The following is a 23,675-nucleotide window of genomic DNA, read 5'->3' as shown; positions in this document are numbered from 1 at the left end:
TGAATGCACATTCTAGCCAAGGCAAAGTTTACATTCACAGAACAGACATATTCAGGCACAAATCGATCCATGCTTCTCATGTTGCAATACCTCTTAATTTCAGTCACTAAGCCTGCCATGTGGCTTACTCTTTCTTCTTCACAATGTGTTCATTCCTCATGTTAAGCCATATTCTTCCATGATAAAACATGTCCTGGCCAGGATTCCCTAAGGCTACAGAACAAGGTTAAGGGAAGAAAGGCCATCTAATCAATGTACAGTCGTACCTTGGATCCCGAACACCTTGGTACTCAGACATTTTGGCTCCCGAACACTGCAAACCCGAAAGTGAGTGTTCTGGTTTGCAAACGTTCTTTGGAACCTGTACATCTGATGGGGCTTCTGCGGCTTCCAATTGGCTGCAGGAGCTTCTTGCAGCCAATCAAAAGCTGCACTTTGGTTTCTGAATGTTTGGAAGTTGAACAGACTTCTGAAAAGTATTCTGTTTGACTTCCAAGGTACGACTATATATCCTTGCGTGCCAACCATGAGTGTATTATCTTCCAATTCTCTGCTACATTTCCATGTCCAAACCAATTCTCTCTTACTCTTTCCTTAAAAACAAAACAAAAACAAACCCATCAGTAATATTCCCTATTGTCTTACTTTGCAGACTTCTCCTCCAAGGCAGGCATTGTCCCCATTTCACAGGAGAAATGTAAATCCCTGTAACATGGGAAGCCAGTTGTTCAGCTATATTTTCTCTCTCGCCATGTATAAAACATCCCATTCCAAATGTGTGTATATCAGGAAAATCTCCACTATTTCTGCTAGCACTTGAAGAAACGTATTGGAAAACCCCAGTGGGAATGCTTCAGCAGCATGGCGAGACTAATTTCCCTGGGGGAAACTGAGGACACTGATAGGTTAAAGTGAATCTGCAAATCCAACCTGACTTTCTGAGGAAGTAAATGGAAAATGCAAAAAAGAGAGAGAGGGGGGGGGGACCCAAAGGCTTTTATTATTTGGGAGTATTCTGGCAAATACAAAAAGTCTATGTTCTGAAAATTACTTTTTTTAAAAAGGTCTGTGCCTATAGTAACACCTTCACACAGCTGTTGCTATTGCACATTGGGTGAACAAACATGAATGTTTTGCATTTCTGATGTAAATTCAATCTATACATACTAAGTGGGCACTGAGATCTGTGCTTTGGCTCATATTGTGCTATGTTGAGCTCTCGTTCAGGAATGTGCTGTATTAGCAGGTAAGATACCAAAGGCTGAAGATCGAGAGACTGACTGCTGCCTACTAACAGACCACGATAAAACATGGGAGACAGCATTAAACTGAGAACAGACAAATCAAGTTATTTTCTGGAGGTACTTTGAAGAACAAGTCCAAGCACCACAGTGGCATCTTAGAAATTTGTGAATAAAGGGATCCAGAACCACAGTTCAATTTTGCTGAGCTAATGTAACCCTAATGCTTCAGGCTGAGTTCCATCTGCATGCTCAGTAATGGCCAGTAATGCCCATCTTTGCTGGAAAATTGGAGGGGGGGGTGTTCCCTTCAGTTCTTCCTCCAACCCTGATGGGCAAGACTCAAGAGAGACTTCAGCAGTTCTTCCACACATCAAGCCTTGGACTTGGATGAAGTAGAAAAGTCATCACTTTCTAAATGACATCTCAGCAACATTTTGTCCTGGGCTGGTCTTCAGGAGTGAGCTTTATAGAATCAGTTAGGTAGTTCTCGATGATCCCGTTGTACTAAAAGAAAAACATAACCCAGTATGAGTTTATGAAAACAAGGCAAAACAAAAGATAACAAAATAGCTGAGTTCCTATATGGTAAGGGTCATCCCTAGTCAGAACGGTACAGTACTTGGGAACCAAAATCTTGGCATAAAAAAATTCCTTTTGTTCTCCTTTCTCTGTGTCTTAACCTGAAGAAGTGGCAACACCTTGTGGTCAGAGGCAGCAATCTCATCCCACATGCTTCAAGATTAACAACACCCAGAGAACTCTTTGATGCACAACTGTCTTATGGGCAGAAATTGGTTTTGATGTAAGGTTTTCAGTTTATCATAGTTCTGTGGTTGGGAATCTCTATATTTATTGTCATAAAAATCTCACCCCTTTTGCAACATCATATTATATATATGGTGAGAGTACTGTACCTATAAATCCACAATCACATGCAATTCCTATTCTCCACAAAAATCAGATTTTTAAGAGGTATTGTGGCTTCTCTTTTGCAAACTGTAGCATTCTAAAAAGTAAATAAAATGATAAACACATGCCTTTACTTTTATACTATATTGCTCTCACTGCACCTGTTTTGGTTTCAGTGCAGAATCAGACACTCTGGAAGGGGAAAGCTGAACTGCACTGCACTTGGGAGAAGACCTGCAAGCGAAAATATGTGAGCCCAAAACTTTAAAAATCACACATTAGCCAGACCCAAAACTTTGCTCCTCCTTTGATTTTATGGAAATGATCACAAGGGGGTGCTGTTTGCTTCACATGCAACATGTTTGATGTCGATGAAAGACTGCTATTTCTTATGGACAAGGCTGCTACTCACCCTCGATAGTGCTTGTCTTGCCAGGGTCTCAAAAGCCTGAACTACATTGATATCATTCTTGGCGCTTACTTCAAAATACGCAATGTCCTTTTCTTTGCACCAGGATAAAGCTGCCTCCTTGGACACCTGCAAGACAAAATTGGAAGGGATTCGATTAGGTGATCTTAGGTTGCTTCCAAACAACCAGTGTCTTGAACATTCATACTGATTTGTTTACAGGGCGGTTAGATCGTGTTGTGTGTCACACAATCATTGTGCAAGCAATGTGCAGGACATTTCTCAATCACTCCATCTTTATTATGAAAATTCAACTTTTGCAAGGAAGTGGGGTTGATACAAAAGACTGCCACTTGGCTCGGAAGTGTTAGCTTTTCTGTTGCCTTCTCACATTATGATGTGGAACAAGGTGTGGAAACTCCCCTGCCCCATGATTCACCCATGTGCAACTGGCTGAGCTCTTGATAAGTCTCAATCTCCAAAGGGTTCTTAACTTCTACTAACAAGAATTAGGCTTTAGTGGTGACTCATATTTAGCTGCCCCAATTCATAGCCCTAATCATGTCATCAACATGAATCCTTGTTCCTGGACAGCTGGCAAATGAGTACATAAATACCAGCAGCTTTATAAAAAATTAAAAAACACCACTAATATGTATGCTGACACTTATTGACAGTGATGATCTGTAAATATACTGAAAATGCATTGAGAACTGGGGCTAATGAAAGTTACAGCCTAAAGGCTTGCATGCATGTGTGTGTGTGTGGTGTGTGTGTGTGTGTGTGTGTGTGTGTGTGTATGTGTGTGTGTATGTGTGTGTGTATATATATATATATATGCAGGTTTTGGTGTCTTCGGGTGTCTTCCCGTGTAAGAGTTGGGGTGTCTAGGCGACGTTTCGACGAGGTCTCACTCGTCATCTTCAGGCTGGTGCTTTCGGCTTCTTGTTACTGGAACAGAGCAGGATCTCAGTGTTTGAGTTCCTATAAATACTGTTGAGGGGGTGTGGTGTATAGCCTCCAACGTTCTGGGCAGAGAGGAAGTTCCCAGGTTAGTGTGCCTTTTCTTCTTTTGTTCATTAATTACTTGAGGGATATCTTGAGTGATTTCTTGAGTGATATTCTGAGTACCACTTAGGAGGGTCATTAGGTGTGGATTAGTTGCTAAAGCTTTCGTGTCTTGACCTCTTGAGCTTGTGAAGAGTTTTTCTGAGAAGATGGCTGTACTGCAAATAGTTGTGCTCTGGCTTGGCTTCGTGTATAGGGGCGAGCTGTGGTTTTGTGCCCTGTGCCAGCCAGATCTGTGTAGGGATTGTAGGGGGGTGCAGCATCCGGAGGTGCCACTATGGTTTGGCTACTGGATGGTGTCTGTAATTTATCTGTGGAGAGGGTCTGGGTTTGGGTCTGGTGTGGTTGATTGGAGATGGCGTTCTGTGTGCCTCTGGTTCTGGTGTCGGTTTTTGTGGGGAGGGCTAATTTCCAGGTGTCTGGCAGGCGGGACGTGTCGTCACGCTTGTTCATGTTGTGAGGGTGTTTCTCTATCTCGATGGCTTCCATGATTATTCTCTATGAAATATAGTCTATGAAATACCCTGCAAAGTCTGCCCAGCCACGTACATTGGACAAACAAACAGACGAATAAATGCACGTATCGCAGAACACAAGAATGCCGTCAAAAAAGAAGAAAAAACTTCCTCTCTTTACCAACACATGAAAGAAACAGGACACGAAATTAATTTTGCAGATTCCAAATTGCTCTTTAACATGGAACATCACCACAAGAGAATAATCATGGAAGCCATCGAGATAGAGAAACACCCTCACAACATGAACAAGCGTGACGACACGTCCCGCCTGCCAGACATCTGGAAATTAGCCCTCCCCACAAAAACCGACACCAGAACCAGAGGCACACAGAACGCCATCTCCAATCAACCACACCAGACCCAAACCCAGACCCTCTCCACAGATAAATTACAGACACCATCCAGTAGCCAAACCATAGTGGCACCTCTGGATGCTGCACCCCCCTGCAATCCCTACACAGATCTGGCTGGCACAGGGCACAAAACCACAGCTCGCCCCTATACACGAAGCCAAGCCAGAGCACAACTAAGTGCAGTACAGCCATCTTCTCAGAAAAACTCTTCTCAGAAAAACTCAGAAAAACTCTTCACAAGCTCAAGAGGTCAAGACACGAAAGCTTTAGCAACTAATCCACACCTAATGACCCTCCTAAGTGGTACTCAGAATATCACTCAAGAAATCACTCAAGATATCCCTCAAGTAATTAATGAACAAAAGAAGAAAAGGCACAATAACCTGGGAACTTCCTCTCTGCCCAGAACGTTGGAGGCTATACACCACACCCCCTCAACAGTATTTATAGGAACTCAAACACTGAGATCCTGCTCTGTTCTAGTAACAAGAAGCCGAAAGCACCAGCCTGAAGATGACGAGTGAGACCTCGTCGAAACGTCGCCTAGACACCCCAACTCTTACACGGGAAGATACCCGAAAACACCAAAACCTGCATATATATATATATATATATATATATATATATATATATATATATATATATATATTATATATATATTAATGTAGTCCTGGCAAAAGGTTTGAGTAGTAAGCACAAATACCCCTACTACTTGTTAATTTCTCTCTCCTCCCCATATAATAAAAATATTTATGTAGCTTGCTTTCCTTTTTCTCTGAATTTGAGTAAATGTTACGTTTCTCTATACTTTCATGTAATTGATCATGTCTATATATTTGAAAATATATATATTTACATGGCTTTTAAAAAATCATTTTCAATTTTTAAAAATAAAAAACCTGGGAACTTCCCTCATGGCTAGTGTAGCACTGCAGTGCTGTGCAAGAAATGTGTTGAGTTTCAGGTGTGCATGTGGAGTACCATTAGGGAAGAAATTCTGTAAGGGTCACTCACAAGAGATTATGTTGTGCTATTAGATCCTGCTGTTTCCTAGTCTGCCAACAGGAGTTGCACAGAACAATATGAGGATCACTGAATCATAGAATGGTCTTCACAATTAAATTCCACTGGAATCAATGGGACAAGTTACAGAAATCTAAAGCAATGCAACTGCTGGATCAACCTCTCACTGACTGGGCATTCTTTTCACGCCATTCTCTAGCATAAGGAATTCTCCTCTCCATTCTTGATTCAAAGAGTTTTAAAATACATTGAGAGCTCTAGCTTAGCCCTTCTCCCTCACAATTCCTTCTCCTACCTGTCGGTCCTTCAGATCAATTTTATTCCCCAGCACAACCATAGGGAAGCCTTGCTCCATTGGAATGACCCTCTGTAGGAAGTCTTCTCTCCAGTCATCCAAGGACTGGAAGGAATCCATGTCCGTGACGTCAAAGGCCAGCATGCAGCCATCAGAGCCTTTGTAGAATGTGGATACCATGGACCGGAATCGTTCCTGCCCTCCAGTATCCCAAATCTGAAAGGAGGACGAATATACAGGCATTAGCGTTAGCAACCTCTGAACCGCTACAGATACTTTCATCCACAATGACAGGTTCTTCCAGCTCAGTGTTTCCCAAACTTTCCCCTGCTTTGGACTACTGCAATTTTAAAAGACATAAAACTGTTTCAAAATGGAACACAGCAATACTAGCATTATCAAGCCCTAGATGGCTTGGGCCCCAAATATCTGACAGAGAGCTCCCTCCTGCATAGATCTGGCACTTCCACCACTCTGTAAAGTTCATGGGCTGTCTGTGACAGAGCCATTTCTGTGGTGACCCCCAGATTATGGAATACTCTGTACTCCAAGGGGCATCTGGCCTTGTCACTGTATACAGTGTTACCTCGGGTTAAGTACTTAATTCGTTCCGGAGGTCTTTTCTTAACCTGAAACTGTTCTTAACCTGAAGCACCACTTTAGCTAATGGGGCCTCCTGCTGCTGCCGCACCACCGGAGCACGATTTCTGTTCTCATCCTGAAGCAAAGTTCTTAACCCGAGGTATTATTTCTAGGTTAGGAGAGTCTGTAACCTGAACCGTATGTAACCTGAAGTGTATGTAACCCGAGGTACCACTGTACATTTTGGCATCACACTGTGTACTTTTTTTTTTTGCACAGGCCATTGGGTGTGTAAGATGATGTCCCTCCCATTTAAATTCAATGTATTATATGGCTTAATTCTATTACATTGCAAATAATGTCACTCCCACCCCCGGGACACCCATGAAGGATGAATTGTTCAGTATCTACAAAATCAATCCTTGTGAAGTACTCAGAGGTGGTGACCCGAGAGTGCGCTGGTGCCCCGTTTGTGAAATTCCTCCTGCAGAAAGGCCTGCCTTGCACCAGGTGAAGACATTTTTAATTCCCCGGGCTTTTTATGTATTCTTGGATATTTTAATTTGCTATTTGTATTTTATTTGCGTATAATCTTCTTTGTAAACTACCCTGGAAGCTCTGCTGAAATGCGGTATAGGAATCTTTTTAATCAATCAATCAATCAATCAATCAATCAATCAATCAAAAGGAGCATACAGCACCTGCCATTTCTGAGCACTACTAAAGTAAAGGGTAAAGGGACCCCTGACCATTAGGTCCAGTCATCACCAACTCTGGGGTTGCGGCGCTCATCTCGCTTTATTGGCCAAGGGAGCCAGCGTACAGCTTCCGGGTCATGTGGCCAGGATGACTAAGCCACTTCTGGTGAACCAGAGCAGCGCACGGAAATGCCATTTACCTTCCCGCCGGAGCGGTACCTATTTATCTACTTGCAATTTGACGTGTTTTCAAACTGCTAGGTTGGCAGGAGCAGGGACCGAGCAATGGGAGCTCACCCCGTCGTGGGGATTCGAACCGCCGACCTTCTGATCGGCAAGTCCTAGGCTCTGTGGTTTAACCCACAACACCACCCGCGTCTCTAGCACTGCTAGATGTGTGTAAAACCAAGCACTTCTACTTCAAGGTATCTCTCACCTGCAATTTCAGCGGGCTGCTGTCCACAACTACCATTTTAGTCAGGATACTAGCTCCCAGAGTGGTTCGGTAGTCTTCGTAAAACTTCTTGTGAACATACCGGTGGAGGAGAGAGGTCTTCCCTACACTAGGGTGAAGTAAGAAACACATGCAATGAATTAATTCTGATGACTGCTTTCTAATAGTTTCCTGATTTTTATGCTAAAAGTTTGATTTAACATTTGGTTGAATTGTAGATTGTTCTATGTTTACTACTTGTGTGCTTGACTGCTAGCTGCCTTGAATCTCTCCTGTAAAATACTTGGGATAAAAGTCTTTTTAAAAAACAAAAGATGCAAAGTATTATTTTTTTGGAGTGTGGGCTGCAGGCCAGAACTAGGTGAAGATGGCCATTGATGGTCTGCTTCACCTGAATAGATGAAACTGGAGGGAGTCGCTAATATATCCCCTGTTCAAACCAAAGACTTATGACTACTAGATGTAATAAAACACTGTTCAATTAGTCTTTGTGCTCAATGCTGGCATTGTGTCATTGTCTCAGTGCTGCATCTATTGATTTTTGTAGTCTGTTCTGCAGGCTGATCTTAACTCTCCAGAGTATAAATTTCTTTAGCCTGCATTTCCCCCCATTCTCTTCTTTTTCTGGACTTAACTATCTAAAAATATGACTGTCTAGGGGAAGACTGTTGGAACCTGTGAGCTTCCAGATGTTGCTGGACTGTAACTCTCATCATCCCTATCATTGGCCTATGTGTAGAGGAAAGTATGGGAGTCCTGATGTTTGATATGGTAAACAGTTAAAAAATTTCATCTGTAAAATTAAGAAAATTAGCTTGTCTTGATCTTTGTCCTGTTGACACTCCCTCATACCGTATCATCATCAGTACATTTCTAGTGCAATTAGACCAGAACAATAGCAAAGATGGACACTTGTGGTGTGCTATTTCTCTTAAAACCAGCAAGTTTGCTTTGATCTGATATTAACTCCAATAGGACAACTACGGTGCATATACCTTTTTCCTAAACTTGATATCCATTGTAAAGACTCTTCTGATAAGATTTCTGAGAGGTATTTCTCACAACAATATAGCACGGCATGATTGCTGTTATGATATGGTTATGATAGTTATCTCCCAGAACTTAGTGAGCTCCACTGTTGAAAGCCAGGAGATCACTGCCATTGTCAAATTGGTAGAGGTCTCTAATGATAGGGATTAAAAATGCCACGAAGCGTTGTAACATTTCTAGCTGGGAAAGCCAACATAGGAGTTCCAAATTCAAATCCACACTTAGTAATGGGTGGCCTGGACCATTGCCAACTCTCTGCCTAGCCCACCTCCCTGAGTCATTGGGAGGATAAAATGGGAGTAGGAGAATCAAATGCTCTCCTTGGCTTCTTGGAGGGTGTGTGGAGAAATAGAACTAAAATCAACATAACAAAATGAACAGTATTAACACCCAAGGTGTTAAAAAACAACAACACTATTACAGTGCTTATGTGGAGAAGTAGAACATCTCTTCAAACTGCCTTTTCAAACTCCAAAAGCAAAGAATACTGCTTACCCTAAAGTGCCAATAATTATTAGTTTCAAATCCACTCTCTTAGTTGAATTCATAAATGGAGCCTAAAGGGAAGGAAGAAAAAAGACATTTGTCAACATCTTGTATCGTGAATCATCACAGTGCTATATATGCTCCATACTCAGGATAGCAGAAGCCAGCAAAGAAGTCCAGGCGTCCGACTGGTCAACTGCCTTTTGTGTCACTGTAAATGAAGTATCCTTGCTTCTCCTTGGATGAGACTCTTTAATTAAGACTGTCCCTTAACACTTGGGTCCATTTTTAAAATAAAATAAAAATATGCCTGTCAGAGCTGCTCGAAGATCCTAGCTCACAGAGGATCACGCTAGCCAGCGATCATTAAGTAAAAGTCTTTATTGAGTTACAGTTTCCATTTTCAAGCTGCTGCGTGCAACTCTACGTCTAGTAGCTAGATCGGCGAAGCTCCGTCTGATTCTCCGCCCCTTGTGCACCAACTTAATATCCTAGCCCTGCTCCACCTTTTCCGCCTGACTGTTCTCCTCTGGGTCCCTCTGCCCCCCGGGGTTTCTTCCTTCCGGGATTCTTCTGACGCTGACCCGGACCCTCCTGCCTCCTTGCGCCGGGCTTTAGGACCTGGCTCCCTTTCCGGGCTGCTTACTGCGCCGCCTTCCTCTGCATTTGAACTTGGCGCGCGCGCCCAACCTTCCACTTTCCGCTTAACCGTTTCTTCGCTCCCCGATGGAGGTGTGGCCACTCCTGACTCATGCCCTCCCTCCTGTGGTGAGCTGCCAGCGCTTGCCCCCTGGCTCCCTTCCTCCTCCCTGCTCCCTAGCGGTGACGCTGGTCCCGATTTCCAACTGCTCTCCTCTGAGTCCCCTCTGGCTCTATCTTCCTGGGGTGCCCCCCTCAACTCCCCCCTTGCCCTGGCCACTGGTGCTCCTTTCTGTGAATCCTCTGATTCACTGGAAAGACTCGGAGATCTCGGGTCGTCGTCATCACTCATCTTTTCTTCTGCCTCCTCCCCTTCGCTCTCTGTTTCCTCCCTTGCCCTTGCCTCTGCTCCTAAACCCCTGACATCCATCCCCCCCTCGAAGCCCCCCATTCCCCCCTCCCCTCCTTCCGGTGCTGGAACTGGGTGCTGCTGTTGCAAAGGGACGAATGTCGGATATCGTTCGCTTCCCGTGGCGGGCCTCCATCTGAAGGCTCCCGGGTCTTCCTCCCTGCTCCCATCGACGACGGTCACCTCCGCTTCCATCTCTGTGCCGCCGTGCTCGAAACCAGGGTCGTCCCCGAAAACGTCCATGTCCGTCTCTCCCTCACTTCCTCCTGGCGGCGTTGCTCGTCCTGGGCCTTCCAGCCACTTTCTGCGGAACTGCTCCTCTGGTCGATCGTCCCACCAATACGAGGGTTCTGATGCAGATCCCGAGGGTGACCCCTCCGGGGAACGTACGTCTTGTGTCGGGTCCTCGTCCGAGTTGAACCCCCGGAAAGTGCTGGCCGAAAGCGTGGGCGTGAAAAGCCAGTCGTCGAAAAAGTCTGCTGGCATTGGTCTATGTGGGAAGAGGGCGTGAAACTCGTCTTTGAGTAGAGGTTCGTCCAAAGCGTAGCCCGGCACCCAGCTGTTCGCACTGGCCGGGGTGCCCTCCTTGGCGAGAAAGTATTCTACCCCCTCCTCCCCCCATCTGGAGTCCAAAATCTCCGTGACTTCGTTGATGCGCTCCTTCTGTGCCACTCCCGCGTGCCCTGTTCTGTCTCTGACCGGACTCGGCGCCGTTCCGGGTTCTTGGAACCTGTGCGGTGCCTTGTAGGGAGTGAGCACCGATCTGTGGAACACCGGATGCATTCTGGAACCCTCCGGAAGTGCCAGTCTGAAAGCTACCGGGTTGACCTGCTCTTCGACTTGGTAGGGCCCCAGTTGTTTATGCCCTAGTTTCTTCTTGGCCAACGACCTGGCCGGCACTGCGTGGGCTGCTAACCAGACCCAGTCTCCCACGTGGAGCTCTTCGCCAACCCTTCTGTGCTTGTCCGCTTGTACCTTGTATGCGTGTTTGGCCAGCTCCAGGTGGCGCCTCAGCTGATCGTGGACTTCCTGCAGCTCCGAGGCGAACGCATCTGCTGTCTGCGGCTCCCCCTCCCCCATTCTTTCCAGTCCCGGGAAGGTTCTGGGGTGCCTCCCATTGTTGGCGAAGAACGGCGTGACCCCCGTGGACACGTGCTTCGTGTTGTTGTAGGCGAACTCGGCAAGCGGCAGGTAATCCACCCACGTCGCAGGCTGTTGATTTGCATAACATCTCAGGTACTGCTGCATGATGGCATTGACCCGCTCCGCTTGCCCGTTGGTCTGCGGGTGTCTCGCCGACGCCAGGTTGATCTTGACGTTCAGGAAGCCCATCAGCTTCTGCCAGAAATTCGAGATGAACTGCCGCCCCCGGTCGGACAGAATAGACCGTGGCAGACCGTGAACCTTGAACACGTGGTCTATGAAAAGTTTGGCGGTTTGCTCCGCCGTGGCCACCTTCGCACACGGAATGAAATGTGCCATCTTGGAAAACAGGTCCACCACCACCAGCACTGCCGTCTTGCCTCTCGAGCTGGGCAGATCTGTGACAAAGTCCAGAGCCACCCTCTCCCAAGGTTCGACCGGAGTTTGCAGCGGTTCCAACAGTCCGGCCGGCGGTCTGTGCACTGGCTTGGCCCTCTGGCAGGTGTCGCACCTCGCCACGTAGTCTGCGACCTCCCCTCTCATTCCAGGCCACCAGAAATCCCTGGCTACTAATTCCACCGTCTTCTCCTTGCCAAAGTGCCCGGCCGTGGGCGCGTCGTGCAGCTGCTGCAGCACCTTGGCGCGAAGGTCGTCTCCCGGCACGTAGATGGCCCCTTTACGGATGAGCAATCCATCTCGTAGCTGGAAACCGTCGGCCGCAGCCTTGCCCCTTTGCACCTCCGCCATCTTTGTTTGCGCGAAGGAGTCATCCTGCAATGCTCGTCGCACCGCCTCCAGGTCCACGGTGGCCGCGGCGCACGCCCACACTGTTGGTGCGAAGATGTGCATGGCGGCCGCTGGCGTTGCGTCCTCCAGATACTGTGGCTTACGGGAGAGGGCGTCCGCCATGATGTTAGTGTCCCCCGGGACATACTCTATGCGGAAGTCGAAGTTCGCAAAGAACTCAGCCCAACGTATCTGCCTCTGGTTTAGGAACTGTGCCGTGCGCCAGTGCTCCAGATTCTTGTGGTCCGTGCAAACCTGCACCGTGTGCTTGGCGCCGATCAGGAAGTGCCTCCACGCTTTGAACGCTGTATGAATGGCCAGCAACTCCCTGTCCCAGATGGTGTAGTTCTGCTCGGACTTGCTGAGCTTCCTGGAGTAAAACGCTCCCGGTCGCCACACCCCCTGCTGGTCCTTCTGCAGCAGGACCGCCCCCACGGCTCTGTCCGAGGCGTCTGTCTCCACCCTCATCGGCCTGCTGGGGTTGACATGAAGCAGCTGCTCTTCCGACGCGAAGAGACGCTTGAGCGCCTGAAAGGACTGCTCCGCCTGCTCTGTCCAAACGAACTTCTTTTTCTTGGAGCTAAGCGTGTCTGTGATGGCCGCTGTCTGCATAGCGAAGCCTTTGATAAACTTGCGATAGAAGTTCGCGAAGCCGACAAACCGTTGGACCTCCTTCCGGTTGCGTGGACTCTTCCAATCCAACACCGCTCGAACCTTGGCGCTGTCCATGGCGAGCCCCTTGTCAGACAGCTTGTAGCCCAGAAAGTCCACCTCCGTCACGTCAAATTGGCACTTCTCCAGCTTGGCGTAGAGCCTATGTTGCTTTAGCCTGCTCAGCACTTCCTTGACGTGCCCGTCATGCTCCTGCTGCGATTCCGAAAAGATCAGGATGTCATCTAAGAAACAGACGCACGTCTTGTAGAGAAGTCCCGCCAACACGTGATGCATGAAAGCTTGAAAAACGTGGGAGCCATTTTGCAATCCAAAAGGCATAACTCTATATTCGTAGGTCCCCAGTGGCGTGAACATGGCCGTCTTCCACTCATCTCCTTCCCGCATGCGAATGAGGTTGTACGCCCCTCGCAGGTCCAACTTGGTGAACACTTTTCCCTTCCGCACCTTCGCTAGGAGGTCGTCGATTCGGGGCATGGGGAAGTCCGATGGCTTGGTCCCACTGTTCAAAATGCGATAGTCCACGACCAGTCTTTTTTGGGGCGTGTCTCGCTTTTTAACAAAGAATACAGGACTGCCCCCCGCTGCCTTGGACTCTCGGATGAAACCGCGCTCCAAATTATGATCTATGAACTCCTTGAGTTCTTGCAGTTCGTCCTCTGACATGGAATACAGTTTCCCTTTAGGCAGCGCCGCCCCCGGCAGCAGGTCAATTTTGCAGTCATATGGTCTGTGAGGGGGTAGTCTGTCCGCCTCCTTTTCGCAGAAAACTTCCAAAAATTCTGCGTACTTGTGGGGAATCGCTTGCAGCGTGCCTAGCAGCAGCTGTGACTCCTCTTCCTCTCCTTCCTGCCGGGGCACGATGCAGTGTTCAGCACAAAAGGAAGAGCCGAAGATCAGCTGCCTCTGGTACCAAGCCAGCGTTGGGCTGTGCTTGTCCAGCCAACTCATTCCCAATACAATGGGCGTATCCGATAGCTGAGTGACATTGAAGCTGATGACTTCTCTGTGATTCCCAAGTCGCATCACCATCGGTGGCGTCTGCTTCACCACTTGCCCCCCTAGCAGCTCCCTGCCATCCACCGTGACAACCTGCAGGGGCAGTGTGGCCGGCAGCAACTGTATAGCGTGTTTGTCGACAAAGTCCTGCCCTATAAAGTCCGCGTTGCTGCCCGAGTCCACGGTGATTGGCACGTCCATGGTGATGCCATTGGGCAGCTGGAGAGATGCGGTGAGCCTCACTACTGGTTTGGGCGGGAGGGGGTTCACGGGCTGTAAAATCTCTGGGGACTGCGTCACTAACACGTCTGGCTGGGCCCCAGTGCCTCTTCCTCCAGCCAGACTGCGTCGTTTCCCTGCTGTGGTCCACCTTGCTGCGTCGCTGCAGTCACCATTGCTGAGGCTGCAGTGAGCTTGTGGGGCCTCTGGGGACACTCTTTCGCCATGTGCCCTGGCTCCTCATAGACGTAACACTTCCTGTTCCCTCTAGGAGGCTTCGCTTTCACTGCTGCCGGTGCTAGGGCTCTGGTTGCTGACTGAGCCCTTGCACCTCCCACCTCCATAGGGTGGTGGAGGCGTGGATTGCGCCCGCGCTGCGTCTCTGGGAAGGAAGGAGGGGCCCCTGGCTGGTTCGCGCCCTTCGTCCCTGCTCCACGGACATTCTTCCAGCCGCACCCCCACTGCCAGTGCCCTCTGAACGACCTCCTGGGTGGTCCGGGGTCGCTCCCCCCTCGCGATCTCATCTTTAATCGAGCTGTGCAGCCCCTCCCAAAAGAGGTCTCTCACAGGGGCCGAATCTCTGTCCCATTCCAGGGCACTGACCAAAGCGAAAAAGCGGGCATGATATTGCCTTACGCTGGCCCTCCCTTGCCTTAGTCCATGCACCTCCTTCCGGGCAAGATCCACGTCAATGCTTGATAAAAAACACCCATCCATCGCTTTAATAAAGGCATCCGCATCTTGGAGCGCCGGATCCTTATCTCTCCATAGATTGCGCAGCCATGCTTTAGCACCCCCATCTCTTGCTCATCTCTAAAGTCTTTATTCAGCAGTTGCAGTGCGCACAGTACATCTGCTCTAAAGTTGGGATACTGTTGCAGGTTCCCATCGAAGTGAGAGACCAGACCGCCTGTACGTCTCGCCAACCCAATTCCCTCCTGTCTGGGTGTCTGCTTTGTAAGCACGTCTAACCTGACTTGGAGATCCCTGCAGGCGGCAGCTGCCTCCTCCTCTCTCTTCCGGGATGCGAGAGCCTCTGCATTCAGTTGTGACACTGCTTTTCTGAGTTCCTCTATCTGCTGCTCAGCCGTCATGTCGGCTGCCGTTCGTGAGCTCGCTGGTAGGCACCTGCTTCTCTCCCCTCCTCGAGGCTGTAGATGCCCACACTTGGGAGACGGAGCTTACTGTCAGAGCTGCTCGAAGATCCTAGCTCACAGAGGATCACGCTAGCCAGCGATCATTAAGTAAAAGTCTTTATTGAGTTACAGTTTCCATTTTCAAGCTGCTGCGTGCAACTCTACGTCTAGTAGCTAGATCGGCGAAGCTCCGTCTGATTCTCCGCCCCTTGTGCACCAACTTAATATCCTAGCCCTGCTCCACCTTTTCCGCCTGACTGTTCTCCTCTGGGTCCCTCTGCCCCCCGGGGTTTCTTCCTTCCGGGATTCTTCTGACGCTGACCCGGACCCTCCTGCCTCCTTGCGCCGGGCTTTAGGACCTGGCTCCCTTTCCGGGCTGCTTACTGCGCCGCCTTCCTCTGCATTTGAACTTGGCGCGCGCGCCCAACCTTCCACTTTCCGCTTAACCGTTTCTTCGCTCCCCGATGGAGGTGTGGCCACTCCTGACTCATGCCCTCCCTCCTGTGGTGAGCTGCCAGCGCTTGCCCCCTGGCTCCCTTCCTCCTCCCTGCTCCCTAGCGGTGACGCTGGTCCCGATTTCCAACTGCTCTCCTCTGAGTCCCCTCTGGCTCTATCTTCCTGGGGTGCCCCCCTCAACTCCCCCCTTGCCCTGGCCACTGGTGCTCCTTTCTGTGAATCCTCTGATTCACTGGAAAGACTCGGAGATCTTGGGTCGTCGTCATCACTCATCTTTTCTTCTGCCTCCTCCCCTTCGCTCTCTGTTTCCTCCCTTGCCCTTGCCTCTGCTCCTAAACCCCTGACAATGCCTAACAGGTTTTCTAGATTCACAAACCCCAGTAAATTATTCCAGTGTCCCCACCAAGTGAGGTGTGGAGCTTTTTCCAAGGGGGCATCTCAGCTGTAGAATGCTTTCCCTTCGGAGACTCACCTGGCTCCTACTTGATGCCTATTCCAGTTCCTTCTCATTTTCCCAGGCCTCCTGGCATCTATTATAAAATCTGTATAATTTTTTTGTTAAAAAAAAGTTTTGCTGAGTTTATTTGCTGCTGTTTTAGCTTTTTAGTTTTATGGAGCTTTATATTTTGCAGTTTTTAAAATCTGTATTTTATTTTTTTATATTTGTGTTGTAAGCCACCCATGAGGGGAGCATAAGTACTGTGCATTTGTGTCTTTGTTCCCATCTGCCCTCCTCCTCCCTCCAATAATTCCCACATTTATGCAGTACTCTCTGCAGCAGTGAAAGGAGAAGGTACCGGGAGCATCCTTCACATACAGTTGACAAGGAGACTATTGACACGAAAATGGCTCTGAACAAGCCTATTAGTGTTGGTGCTGCAGGCAAGGGACACCCCACTCAGCATCACTGAGCAAAGCCTTTCTCTCTGGGTGCATCACTGCTCATGTCAAAAACTGCACAGTCTTCTATCCATGGCATGAACTTCCATTTGTCTGCCTGTTGCCCAAGGCTCTATTTTGTGTTTTTTTCTGAAACAAGGGAGGAAATTTAAAGCCCCAATAAAGATGCATTAGAGATAACAAGTGAGTGGAGTATTTTCACTTTGTGGAAGGGTTTGGGAACAACGGCTTGCATACAACGTAGAGCTAAGTAACCATCTGCTACCTCAGTTTTTTGAACAGCTTAGTTCATGAACAACTTGGAACCCGAACACTGCAAAATTGGAAGTAGGTGATCCAGTTTTCGATCTTTTTTTTTGGAAGCCAAACGTGCTCCGTTTTGAGTCCCCCTGTGTTTCCTGTTGTGCTGCTAATTTGCGCCCCCCCTATAATTCAAGCCTTCCATTTCCGATTGCAGTGTTCTGAGGTGATATTTGGAGCTTATATTTGGTGCTTTTGTTTTTGCTATTTATTTTGTGTTTTTTGTTTTGAGGCTTTTTCAGTTAATTTGTTTTTGTGACTGTGTGGATCCCAGTTAAGCTACTGATTGATTGATTGATTGATTGATTGAGTGACTGAGGAAATGGATAAAAGCCCCCATCCAAACAATGACTATCATCTGTGCAGATAAGATTTTTTTTTAATTTTACTTTTTAATCATCTACAATACTGTTTTATTTATTTAATAGTACAGTACATTGTTTATTGCTTTCATTTTATGGATCAATAATACTATCTCGCAAGATAGTAAAATTCATATTAAATTGCTGTTTTAGGGGTTGTTTTTAAAAGTCTGGAATGGATTAATCCATTTTGCATTACTTTCTATGGGAAAGTGCACCTTGGTTTTGGGACGCTTTGGTTTTGGAACTGACTTCTGGAACAGATTAAGTTTGAGAACCAAGGTACCACTGTACTACTGCTACTACTACTAATTTATTTATATCCCTCTCATCTGGGTGGGTTTCCCCAGCCACTCTGGGCAGCTCCCAACAGAATATTAAAAACATCAAACTTTAAAAACTTCCCTAAACAGGGCTGCCTTCTAAAAGATGTCTTCTAAAGATCAGGTAGTTGTTTATTTCCTTGACATCTGATGGGAGGGTATTCCACAGGGCGGATGACCGAGAAGACCCTCTGCCTGGTTCTTGCCCTCTTCTCCCCCTTCCCCACATGCCCCAGGCCCATACCCTTCCCAAATCTGCTCCAGAGGTTTGGGGAGAAACTCAGAACAAATTTGGAGGCACACAGGGGGAGGAGAGGGAGGAAAAGTCCTGTTGTACAAGTATAAATCCTTGCACAAGCATGACAGTTACGGAGCACTACATTGAATACAGACCCTTTCAAGCATGTAGGAATGGGAGAAATGACCTAAAGGTTTCTGACTTGCCTGCACTAATTCTCAGATTTTTTTCCCCACAAAAAGACCTTCAGGGCATCCAGCTGTTTTCTCAATGCAGCAACCGCACCCCTCCCTCAGGCACCTTCTCCACCACTAAATCTGTGCAGTAAAAGCCTGCAAAGACAACTGTGGCTGGCAGGGACTCACATCTCCCTTGGAACTTTTGGGTTTTCTTAAAAACAAAAAAAACAAGCAACAACCGCCATGTCATATCATGCTCTCCCTGCCTTTCCCACTAATTCATTGGGTTCTGATTGTAAAGGGTTGGGTGTGATGTCATGTCATGTGGTTTCTCTTCCAATTTTACACTGTAGATTATAGGGGAAATCAAATGCAGGCTGGTAGCAGCATGATTGGAAGGACAGATCGTGAAGCTGAGACTCCAATACTTTGGCCACCTCATGAGAAGAGAAAGCTCCCTGGAAAAGACCCTGATGTTGGGGAAGATGGAGGGCACAAGGAGAAGGGGACGACAGAGGACGAGATGGTTGGACAGTGTTCTCGAAGCTACAAACATGAGTTTGACCAAACTGTGGGAGGCAGTGGAAGACAGGAGTGCCTGGCGTGCTCTGGTCCATGGGGTCACGAAGAGTTGGACACGACTAAACAACTAAACAACAACAGCAGCAGCAGCATGATGGCTCTAGGTTGACATTTTGCTAGGCCCTGAGAGCGCCAGCTAGCAGCAACAATATCACAGTGCTAAGGATCTAGTGGGCTGCAAGAAGGAAGCGCTGGAGCAAGCAAGGGCATAGGTAACCCCACACATCCAGGATTTGCAGTGAATGTCACATGGACTTAAAGTGAAACTCTGTTAGCCATTTACCCTACTTCAGGAGGGGGAAACCTGTGACCTCCACGTATTGCTGCACTATACCTTCCATTCTAGCTGACTGTCAGCTACTTCTGGGGCAGATGGAAGCCCAGTAACGACTGGAGGGACACAGGTTCTCCAGCCCTGCCTTAGACCATAATAAGCACAACACAGGCTTAGGAGTCCACCAAATTGCCAATCTTATGATGAGTGAGATCTTCCAAACACAAGCAGCTGACTCACTTTGGATTTCAAAAGAAGGAGACCCATAATGGCAGCAGGAAACTGTGCTGTTATTTCATTATGAAGAAATCATCATCCTCGTCACCACCTCACAGGGCTATTTTTCCAAATATAACTGCTACAGCAACCCATGACATTGCTCAAATTTCACCCACCACTTCTGCTCCAGACAATGTTTGGCAACGACAACCCAGTCATTTGTTACGTGGGTAGATTCAGCCTTCCCACAAGGTCACAATTGTTACCAATGGGATTTACATAGAACTGGATACAAACTCCTTTTGTCTCTGGCATGCTTCTCCCTCTCATTTAGGCCAGTTCCATGTAGGGATACTAGCTCTCTCCCCCAGCTTTAATAATAATAATAATAATAATAATAATAATAATAATAATAATAATAATAATAGTTATAGAGTTACAATTCGTTGGCAGATCTATTTATAAAACAGACAATCTTGTTTACTAAAAAAATAAAAATAAAATGGAAATGAAAAGAAAGAAACTGGCATTTGGTGGGGGGAGGATAATATAACATATATTCATGACAATATAGTGTCATGGATAGATTAAAAGGAAATATATCATCATTTATTCCAGATATGTTAAACCAAAACCCATTTCTCAATAAGTTTGTTTTCTTGATTATTATGAATTGCATTTTTCATCATTACTATAGTTTGTCAGGTTTTCATTAGCCGGTTATGGTAGAGGGATCTTTATTTTTCCATTTTTGTGCAACACAGTTTTGCTGTCGTTAAGTAATAAGCTGTAAGTCAGTATTAATGCCCTTAGAGCACGCTATCAGAAGAAGAGTTGTTTTAGGGTTACTTGGGAGAGCACAACCTGTACTTATTTGTATAATGTTCAGTACTTCCATCCAGAAAGATTTTTTTTTGCAACTTCTGACAATATATATTACATCTGCCATAATTCCATTGCACATGCAGCTGTGCATGTTTTGACTGAAAAAAGTTACAAATTCTGTGTTTAGTGCAATGGTGAGTACCTGTGGCTCTCCAGATGTTAGCCTTCAGACCAGTTACAGAACTTTGTATTCAGTGTGTAATTAGATCCTAGCAACGTCAAAATGAAGTTCTGAAGAGACAGTGTGGTATAGTGGTTACAGTGTTGGACTAGGACCTGGGAGACCAGGTTTTGAATCCCAAGATCAGACCCTGCTTCTCAGCCTAACTCACCTCACAGGGCTGTTGTGGGGATTAAATTGGGGGGGGGGGGGGAAGAACCATGTACATCACCTTGAGGTCCTTGGAGAAGAAACAGGATATAAATGCAATTTAAAAACGTGCAGAAGTACAATAGGTGAAGGTTTCACCAGTGCTGCATTTCCATGCCAGGAAAAGCTGCACCTGTTATTATCTGTTTCCAAAAGGGAAACAGATGGGGTGGGGGATGAAATACAAAGAATGAAAGAAACAAAAGTCATCTCTGTATGTTTATGTTGTGCAGGTGTCAGCTGAGAAGGGCCCTGTCTGTTAAGATCTTCATACCTGCATGAGAGATACCAAAGCTACAGAGATCTTATCTAGTCTTTTTTCCTTTGTGTGGTTATACACACATGAGTGTGTTTATATGGCCAGCTTTTTGTGTATGCCCAAACACCTGCACAACAGGCAGAAATGCAAGAGAGGTGGATCTTGTTGATATGGCTACACAGTGATCTGATCATGTATCACTATACAGTGGTACCTCAGGTTACATATGCTTCAGGTTACAGACTCCGCTAACCCAGAAATAGTGCTTCAGGTTAAGAACTTTGCTTCAGGATGAGAACAGAAATCGTGCTCCGGTGGTGCAGCGGCAACGGTAGGCCCCATTAGCTAAAGTGGTGCTTCAGGTAAAGAACAGTTTCAGGTAAACTACAGACCTCCGGAACGAATTAAGTACTTAACCTGAGGTACCACTGTACATTATGTGTTGTGTCAGAGGAAGGCTTAGCCCCGGCTCTGCATTCGGAAGGTCTCAGGTTGAATCACTGGCATTTTAAGGTTGGCCTGGGAATGTCCCCTTGGCTGAAATCATGGAGTACTGCTGTCAGGAATACTGCTGAGCAAGATGGACCAGTGGTCCAACTCTTTATAAAGCAGCTTCCTGTGTTTCTATTATATATGCCGCTATAAAAGGAACAGCAGCCTTGCCAGGAGAAACATGGGATTCTAATTTCAGCAGTCATATACTGTACTGTTTTTGATTATGCTGTGCTGGCTGCATATACAGGCCAACTTTCCCCCTTGGGTTGAGTGACGTATAGAAGTTATTAGGGGGTTGGGGGGCTCTGTAGCAGCAGACAGAATAGGCTTCCTCTTTCCAGCAGTGCATTTGTACCTGTGCTTCTCCATTAGGCTTCTCATCCCAAGAAATATCTTGCTGTTAGGATGGAAAAGAGGACGGGGCTCTTGCACCTTTAATAACTATAGAGAAGATGGATTTACCAAAGGTGCAGGTGCTCCATGCTCTTTTGCAATCTGGAACCCTGTCTTCCCTCCCTATCTCTCCTGCTTGAATTGTTTGCTCTTTCCCTAATTTCACAGCTATGGCTTCCTGGACAACAAATTTCTAACTTTTTTAAGTTCCCGCATCTGTAAAATGGGGATAAATGCCACTGTTCACGCACAGTGTTTGTTTCAAAGAAAGCAATGAACAATGCCAGTTTCTCTTTCTTTCTTTTTCCCCATTTGCACTGACTGCCTTTAACACAGCCACATGACACACAGGTATGAATCAGGCAATTGGTTTCCCTGGCACAGAGGTGTGGTTGGAAAAGCTTAACTTGCCTATGGCGCAATCCAAGACATGCCTTGTCAGAAGCACCATGAAATTTAATTAGTCTTGACACCTCAGTTTAATTAGTCTTTTAGCCTCAGTTGTTATGCAGCTTTGGTGAAAGTCGCAGAAACAGCAAAACAAAACCTGGCAACCCAAAATCACTTCTTTTTCTGAAAGCAAATGCCTTAACTATGCCACTGATAAGCATCTTATTTTTTCCTTTTTTTAATCATTTCAGTGTGTGGGGGGGTTGGCAATAAATTTTCCGCACCAGGCACCACCTGACCTTGCTACGCCACTGCCCATGTTCCTTATTAAATGGAACAATGATCACTTGCTCTTGCAGCCCGCACTTTCTCAGCATAAGTCCCGGGGCAGATTATGTGTGCCACCCTCCTGTGGCTTTATTTGTGACTCAATATGCACCCAGACAGTGCCTGGAAATAGCCTTGGGCCTATTCAGCCCATTGTGCTGCACCCGCTCAGATGCAGCCCAGCTCCTGCCCAGAACGCCAGTTGCGAAAGTTGATCACTGGGCTCAGATCCCTACATTTTCCCCTAGTGTTGTTCCCGCACCCCCGCCTTAAAACTATCCTTTGTTGTTAAGATGCAGCTCGCATGAGCAGCAGGCCCAGCCCTGTTCAATTCCCCTCTATTCGGTGAGTCACAAAGAATGAGATCTTCCAAAAGCAGTTGTCCCAGGCACGAAGGAGTGCTTCAGTGGAACCTAATACTTACCCCTCTGCTCCACGTCTAAGGATTTTTCTGCTATGAGCGGTGGAGAAGCGGAAGAAGAGACAGCCGCTCTTTCTTCCCCGATCACCTATTCCACATGCTGGGGTAGATCTCCCCATGCAACCTCCCTAGATCTCCTCCGTCAACTTCTTAGAGAAGTTCACCCAGCTCTGAGCCGGTTCTCTCTCTGCCTGCTCAGCCACGAATCTCACCCCTTCTTTGTGCTTCAAGTTCGGCGTTGCAAATGAATCCGCCTGCGCAGCAGCTGGGCACTTAACTTGTGGATCCCAGTGGATCTCCTGCCATCTGCCACACGAACCGTTTCGAAAGGAGGCTTACATAACTAGAGGACAACAAGAAAGGGGACTTACTGGTCTTCCTCCTCCGGCGTGACCCGGCTTTTTTGCAGAGCTGCGAGGTCTGCTGCCCGTGGAAACTCCTCGCGGCACCTCCCGAGAGCGCGCAGAAGAAACGCCTTTGGGGAGGGGGATTGAAGAAAGGACAGAAGGAGTTCAGAGCAGGATTGCTTCCCACCGCAGATCCCTCGAGCGTGGGTCTTCTTTTTCTCCCGTTTCTCTTTCCTCCCAGCCCCCACCCCAGTGGGAGGGCTGAGGCAGAAAGAGGCCGTCCAAACATGACAAGAGTTTGCAAGAGGGTTGAGAGTTTGAGAGACGCGCACCAAAGTCTGCAGAGTGCAAAGCATAGGGGAATAAGCAAGTTTGCTCGGAAGTTTTTCCCACTCTCTGGAGCTTTCTTGGTATTAAGTATGGTTAAGGATCCAGCTTGGAAATTGTCCAGCGGTGACTGCATAAGCTAAGAATGCAGTAAGAAAAGTGAGCGGGGGGGGCGGGGGGGGGAGAGAGAGATGCCGCAAAAGAACAGTATGCGCTACTTTCTGGTGTAAATGGATTTGAGCGTGGAGTGGTTCAGTCCACACACAGGTTAGGTTCGTTTCTCCTGGGTGTTAGTCCTTGTAATACTTCAATTTTTTAAATCGTTCAGTTTTGTTTTTTTCACCTGCTCGTTCCTCAAGTCTGCAAACAGTAGACCTTGAAGTGAACCATACTTCATCATTCTTGGGGTGCTTCCAGATGGGTCATTTATTGTAGTATAGCCATAGTTCATTCATTCATATTTATTAGAGGTGAGACAGGGGTGTCCAGATGCTATCACCTCCTTTTGTAATCCTCCCATGTTTCTTCTGGGTTTT

At 47.1% G+C, this 23,675-nt stretch overlaps 1 protein-coding gene across 1 annotated transcript; it reads right to left on the bottom strand.

The window, feature by feature from the left end:
• Window positions 1-979: 979 nt before the first annotated feature.
• On the bottom strand, window positions 980-23,067 carry RAB7B (RAB7B, member RAS oncogene family). The gene is made up of 6 exons (XM_081193575.1): window positions 22,837-23,067; window positions 9,099-9,160; window positions 7,536-7,662; window positions 5,820-6,035; window positions 2,566-2,691; window positions 980-1,748 (listed from the first exon to the last, which is right to left on the bottom strand). The coding sequence occupies exons 2-6, from the start codon at window positions 9,149-9,151 to the stop codon at window positions 1,668-1,670; spliced, it is 603 nt and encodes a 200-aa protein (XP_081049701.1). The 5' UTR covers window positions 9,152-9,160; window positions 22,837-23,067; the 3' UTR covers window positions 980-1,667.
• Between the last annotated feature and the right edge of the window lie 608 nt (window positions 23,068-23,675).

Source organism: Podarcis bocagei (assembly GCF_964188305.1).
Source record: "Podarcis bocagei genome assembly, chromosome: 5".
Taxonomy (NCBI): domain Eukaryota; kingdom Metazoa; phylum Chordata; class Lepidosauria; order Squamata; family Lacertidae; genus Podarcis; species Podarcis bocagei.
Note: the sequence above shows the minus strand (reverse complement) of the source record. Positions and strands in the feature narration are given on the sequence as shown.

Excerpts from the sequence above, each read along its gene's own strand:
- RAB7B (XM_081193575.1), bottom strand. The coding sequence starts at position 9,151 with ATGAATTCAACTAAGAGAGTGGATTTGAAACTAATAATTATTGGCACT. Across the intron at positions 6,036-7,535 it reads GCAGCCCGCTGAAATTGCAG|ATTTGGGATACTGGAGGGCA; the intron begins GTGAGAGATACC and ends TCCTCCTTTCAG. Across the intron at positions 1,749-2,565 it reads CAAGACAAGCACTATCGAGG|TACAACGGGATCATCGAGAA; the intron begins GTGAGTAGCAGC and ends TTTTTCTTTTAG.